This window comes from Corylus avellana, chromosome 5 (assembly GCF_965113065.1).
Source record: "Corylus avellana chromosome 5, dhCorAvel1.hap1.2, whole genome shotgun sequence".
NCBI lineage: Eukaryota > Viridiplantae > Streptophyta > Magnoliopsida > Fagales > Betulaceae > Corylus > Corylus avellana.
In genome coordinates this window covers 8,492,920-8,499,558 of record NC_142494.1, presented here as the reverse complement: position 1 = coordinate 8,499,558, position 6,639 = coordinate 8,492,920, and the positions used below count along the sequence as shown (strand labels likewise).

Genomic DNA, 6,639 nt, shown 5'->3' with positions numbered 1-6,639 from the left:
GAAAAGAAGAAATAACAAATATATTACAACACAAGTTTGATAACACCTTGTCGGTAAGAGAGGCATTGAGCCAACTCATGACGAACTGATCCTTTTTGAGCCATTGTTCATACTCAGGGTTAAGGTCAGTGGAGCCATTGCCATTAGTATCAGGCAGAAATTTGACTGGGCATGGTTCGGTACCATCCACGAAACCCAGCAAATCACGACTTTGTAGTATAATTGGTCCCTTCCGTACGGGTACCAATAAGTTGGGTAATATTTGGTGGGGTGAAAACAGGGGTTTTGGAGGCAGAACTGCTGGGAGCCATGAGGAAGAAAAAGGATAGGAAAAAAAAAAAAAATTCTGGAGCGGAAGAAGGATCTATGCGTGAGCTATAAGCTCTGATACCATGAAGATTAAGATGAAAGGAGAATGTTTTATTCATTGAATTACACTATCATACACTGCTGTATATATAAGCAGAATAGAAGTCTTAATTGTCAAATACAAATATTACAGGCTGAATTGTAGTAAGAGTTTCCTTGTATATTCTGATATCTCTATCCCTGATTATACGCGTGAGCTGGTTGCAATCCTTTCCATCTTGGTGCAGGTGCAGGATATTTCCCTTAATGGTTTAGGCGTATCAGTCGTGATATTGCCTTCTTGATCTTCATGAGCTGTAGAGGATTTGTCACTAGCTGGTTGGTTAACACCAATGAGGAGTTGATCCACGGACCACATCTCACCGAACTGTGTTACTTAAAACCTCAAAAACCCTACGCAACACCGTCAAACGCCACCTCCCACAACCAATCTCCGATGGCCTCAGCCGCTGCCAGGTCCGTTTTCCGCTCATGCTCTGTCTCCGCTCGCCGCACCGCGGCTTGGCTCGGTCCCGAAGCCAAAGCCGCCGGCTCTCCCTTCCGCACGGCAACCAAAAAGCCCGTCTCCACTCCAACTCTCGGGTATATATATATATATATATATATATATGAAGATTCTGAAACTGATTTTTTTTTTTTTTTGTCCATTTTTGTTTGTCTGTGGGAGTTTTTGATTATCTGGGGTGCCAAAAAACGGTCTTTAGTTGAAATTAGAGCACGTCTATTTATTTTTTATTGTCTGTGAGAGCCACACTGGACATTTTCACGGAAACCAAACAGAGTTTAGAGTTAGTATTACGATGGCACATTGTTCAGGGTGCCAATTTGTCTATGCCGTTTGCGTTTGAGAAAATGTGGGACAAGAAAAACAGATGGAGAATTTGAATTTTGATGTTTTTGATGGTCATCCGGGATGAGATAAATATGTAATCTTTGGATAAATGTAGTACCAATAATGGGGTTGATGAAAGTTAGGCTTTCATTTCCTGTAAAACAAAGCTGCGATGAATATAAATATAATATTCCGAATTTTGATTGCTTTCTTTCCTAGATTTTTCTCGGTGTCCAAACAGAGTTTAAGATTAGTTTTTAGTCATTAATAATGTCACATTGTTTAAAGTTGAAGGAAGATAATGTGGATAATGTATTGTTTGTGTTGAAGGTGCCCTGCTGAAATGAGCTTCTGTGTGGAGTCAATGCTGCCATACCACACTGCAACTGCATCGGCATTGATGACTTCGATGCTATCAATCTCTCAACGCAGTTATGGTTGGCTCTCTGAAGGTATGATTAGTTATTCTATTCTCAAGAATATGTGATATTATAATGTTTGGTGCTAAGTAATCCATTATAATTGCGTTGGTTACTTTGGTTATGAAACTTGGCCATGTCGGTGTTTTTTTTTTTTTTTTTTTTTATAAGTGATGTTGTATATATAAAAAAAAAAAGCACAATGCGCCTCTAAGTACACAGAACGTATACATAAGAAAACCCGCAAAAACCCACAAAATGAAGACCCTATACAAACCCTAAAAACCAAAGAATCCTAACTTGGCTATGTCGGTGTTGCTATGAGTTAGTGTGGTTTTTCAAGATTTTCCAATTTGACTTGATTCTATTTTTTAGAACTATCCCACATGATGTTGCCAATGTTTGTTTGAGTAATTTGGTTCCTTTGTCAGCTGGAACGAGCTATAGTCCAATTTCCTTTTGGTTGTAAAAAAGTATATTTTCTTAAGGCTTAATTGTCTGGACAAGAATGTAAAATACAAGGATACATATCTTCTATATCTTTTCTGATCTCCGAATCTGGAATTCTTTTCTTTCAACCAAATACAATTGCATTATCAAGTTCTTTTCCCTTTATTTTCTTTTCATTCAAATTTTCAGGACCAAATAGGTTTCCTACTCTTGACTTTGTTTAGAGTTAGGATCCAAAACGGCATTATATGTTAGAAAATCTACTTCTTCAATTGTTCTTCTTTTGCTCTCTTATTCCTATTTTTGTTTAAGTAAAAAAAGCACACTACTCTTTTAATGTTGTAGGCCGAGACAAGACAGGATGAAGATCAAGAGGCAAAGATGGAATGACTTGGATTTGTTTATGTTTTCAAGATTTTAAAGCTGTAGGGAGTGCTATCCGCAATATGTTAGGCAGGATAGCTATCTTTTTGAAGTAATGATGAAATGTGATGTAAAGCAACAGATTTAGAATAAGAATGATAGGAGGATTTTTTTTTTTTTTTTTTCCCAAGAGGATCCATCAAATAACATAATGCAGTGGCTTTTGTGAGCCATTTTATTCTGGAAAACTTGTGCGTTGCTTGTCATTATAATTTTTCTACTTTTATAAGAGTCTTATTGTATCATTTGAGTAAATCCCATACATCCCCATGACTGCGTTTAGGATTTGTGGTGGGCTTGCAGTATGCAGTTGTCCGGTTCATAGAAGGAGATTTACTGATAAAGAAAATGAAAGTCTGCTTACCACACACTTTAGAAGATGAGCTGAGACTTTCCTAAATAGGACTTTGAATTGTCAATTTTTTTTTTTTAAAGGTTGGAGTCTTTATAGATGTTTAAGGATGCTATATTTGAATAATAGCATTCCAATTTTGGAAGGGAGGCATTCTTTTTTCCTTTCGTCTTTTCTTGGTTGATTTTTCCTCTGGGGCATAAAGAGCGTCTCATGATCCAAAAATACAGTAGGAACTAGATGTAAGATTCCAACCTCTGAAGTATAGACTTGTAGAATTTTATTGTTAAGTGATTTGTACTGTGCTACATTATTTGATTCTGAATATTGTACTTAATTTAAGTTGTTACCAATGTTAGTCGCTGGGATCATTGAGCAAGCATACTAATCATTTTCATCCAACCAGCTTGCAATGATGATGAATGATGCATGCCCGAGGAGTCAACCAAAGTTTTGTGCGCAAAATTGCTCATTATAAGACACTGATAGCTGATAAGTTAGAAGTTTTGAATGAGCTGCAGAAGAGACAAGTTGAACATCCTGAGCTCCAAAACTTAGTGAACTAGTAGACTTTGTTGTTTTTATCTATGGCTAAGACATTTTCTCTATTTGTCTGGTGCATGATTTTTATTTATAGCTCATAGACTTTAATTGGGAAGATCTATTGCAGAATAATGCATTAATTTACTTCCTTTTTTTTCCTAAAATTTCTTTTTTTTCCCCCTTATCTGGCTCTAGCCTAAGGCCATAAGAACTTGATGTAAAACATTTGAGCACACTCCTAATTATCTTTTTCATTCTCTATTTGTTGAAGTTTTTTATTACCGCATATATGACAGTGAGCAGTAGGTATCTTCTTGATACATATGATGAACTAAAAAAAAGAAAAAAAAGAAAAAAAAAAAGAAGAAGGTCAAGTATCATAGTTTCTCCCATTGACTGCCATTGGGGCCAAGTATCAGGGGGAGAAACTCTCACCAGGTCAAGTACTCGTGCGTTTCCGGTGTAGTTAGCCTGTTCTAAATCTCTTGACTAAAACAAAAAAGTAGAAAGTCCATTTCTAGGTTTATCGATATGTAGGTTGATAACTATGGCAGCTTTTTTGTCACAACTTTAGCTCATTGCAGGAATTGTTGCTGTATTGTATTATCATCGAATGCTCACAGGGAAAAAAAAAAAAAAATTCTTGAAATTATGTATAAACATGATGATAGTAAACATCCATGTGAGATGATTTCTAATCATACCATTCTTGTAGTTTAGTATATCCTTGTCTCAAATAACTCAAGGACATGTCATTTCTTGCCATCTGGGTGTTGCAATGAGCCCAGCATTTTGCGACTCAATTGATAGTTTTATTTCTGACTCCATCTTTTGTTTGTTTAGGGCTGTAATCTCCTCTAATTGTTGGCAATCCTGCCTGGAGAAGGACTATGATGATCTTTCCTTGCTTTCTTCTATAGTTTTGTTGCTATTTCGTGGTAATCATGGCTACTAGATTAGTTATTGAACACTTCTTTTTTTGTACTTTTTGTCTAATAATTATATCTTTAATGATCTTTATACTGTTTTGCATAGTAGACGGCTGATTTGTATTTGTAAACAGATGTGCACTGCTAGCAAGTTTTAGTTGCCATGGAATTTGATGGCAGCATTGTACATTGTCCTTAACTATCAGACGTAATCTGCTCAAATCTTGGTGATGTTTTTAACAGTTCCTTTTTCTTGTAGAATTGCCTGTAATATTTACTATTAACTTAATTGTCCTTCATCATAAACTTAGGTCTGCCTCAGTTACAATCCATTGATACACTTGTCAGCTTTACCTTGACATCTTACTTTCTAACATTGAGATTAATTTTTTCTCTATGTGGTTGCAACTTATTCCTAGTGCCTTTTCTTTTTCTCATCAAATTAGCCTTGCTGAAATGTTTTCTGTGGTAAGCTTCCCGATGGCTATGTATTCAGTATCTGTTTGATGTCTTCAACTGATCTGTTCTTGACTAGTTGAGCCCAATAAAAAGTAAGTGTTGTAAGTTGGGGTTGGTTAAACAAGATTGAATTCTTGTGATTGCCTATCTTGATATAGATATGTGTGTGTGCGTGTACTATAAAACATACATATAGACTTAGGTCCCGTTTGGTTTGTAAATAGACTCTTGGAATGGACTAGATATAATTCTAGGTATAGCTATTCCTTTATTTAGTAACACATTATTCCTGAGAATAGTTTATTCTCTTGGGACTACTAATTTAATACACGCAGGATTAGCTAAGCCACTAAAAAATGAGTGGCTTTGCTAATTTTTAAGGAATTGAATACATTTTTCACACACACACACACACACACACACACACACACATATATATATATATATATATATATATATAAAACAAAATAAAATAAAAAATATGAAAATAAAGTGGGTGGCTTGAGTGCTTGGGGGTGGTTCGACAAGGGGCGGAATTAGAATATTTAGTTTGGGGGAGCAAAAGTTAATTTTTAAAAGTATTTAAATTTTTTTCTTTAATGGGACCACCCTTTGCTCGGGGGGGGGGGGGGGGTGTCCTCCGAAGCCCAGGGGTAGTTCCGCCCCTAACCACCCCCGGAGCTCCTATGTGGTGGTCGCGGCCACCACGTAGGTCATCGGGGGTGGCCGAGGCCACCCACGGAGCTGTTCTGGGGTGGTCGGCCCCCCATTTTATTATTATGTTTTTTTAAAATATGAGTTTGAAGAAAAAAAAATGAGGTTTTTTCGTAATTTTGATTCAATTCTAATTTTTGCATGTGTGTTGTTACCAAACTAAGGAATATGATTAGTTATTCTATTTCACACTCTTCTATTCCTAGTAGTATCTATTCATTTTTCAATAGACTAGACATTCCGCGAACCAAACGAGGCCTTAAGGTTTCATTGTCCATTATTCTAAATATGGTTATAAGATATTAAAAATAGTTCATTGCATAAGAAAAAAAAAATCATATATGATTTATTACAAATACAAGGTTGGTGAAGTTAATTTTTAGAAGTTTATAAGTAAAAATAATTTATCTAACTAACTTCAAATGAAAAAAAAAAAAAAAAAAAAATCTTAATAGTAATTAAATAACTAATGATAATATTTACTTTATATAAGAAATGAATAAGTTTTTCTTTTTGATATGTTCGGGAATGAGATTCGAATTAGGAATCTCCGTTTTGTAAGACGTGGTCTCCAGCCAATTACATTACCCCTTAGGGACAAGGAATGAATAAGTTAATTGAACAGCTTGTGAACAAACTCGAATTCGTTCTAAAAATAAAATAGAGTTTGAATAAATTATCTAACTCAATGATAGATTCGAGTTTGGATCATGTTCAAAACAAAATTAGATGAACTAAACTTAAACATTCAATACTCAACTTGATTCAGTTGATTATTGCCCTAATTCCAATCAAACCCTTTTTTGAGCTTAGGGTTTGCATTTTGTGTAAAATGTTTATGTGCTCGAATTTATTTATTTATTATTTTTTTTTCCTGTTTTTTAACTTGGTTCCTTGATTGGTGAGTTAGCAAATGATGAGGATCAAAATAACGACTGGATTCTAGAGTTGTTTGTTTTGGGGGGTTCAATGCTTTGAAAGCGACAAGATGAGAATAGCTGAACTGCTGAAGTATCATTATTAAAAGAAATTGTGGAAATAAATACATCTTTGAAAGCAAAAGACTCACACGAAAGAAAGGCAAAGATGCATATGAGGTGAAATCCAACTGACAAAAGCATTTTTAGTAGAGAATGTGATTTTTATATG

The 6,639-nt window shown here is 35.2% G+C and overlaps 1 protein-coding gene across 1 annotated transcript; it reads left to right on the top strand.

The window, feature by feature from the left end:
* Positions 1–283: 283 nt before the first annotated feature.
* LOC148585345 (protein NUCLEAR FUSION DEFECTIVE 6, mitochondrial-like) lies at positions 284–4,273 on the top strand. Its single transcript, XM_088516971.1, has 3 exons — positions 284–951; positions 1,532–1,653; positions 4,232–4,273. The coding sequence occupies exons 1-3, from the start codon at positions 659–661 to the stop codon at positions 4,237–4,239; spliced, it is 423 nt and encodes a 140-aa protein (XP_088373097.1). The 5' UTR covers positions 284–658; the 3' UTR covers positions 4,240–4,273.
* Positions 4,274–6,639: the final 2,366 nt, after the last annotated feature.

Bases quoted from the DNA above. Each gene is read 5' to 3' on its own strand.
- LOC148585345 (XM_088516971.1), top strand. From the start codon at position 659: ATGAGCTGTAGAGGATTTGTCACTAGCTGGTTGGTTAACACCAATGAG. The intron at 952-1,531 runs GTATATATATAT...TTTGTGTTGAAG, and splicing joins GTCTCCACTCCAACTCTCGG to GTGCCCTGCTGAAATGAGCT.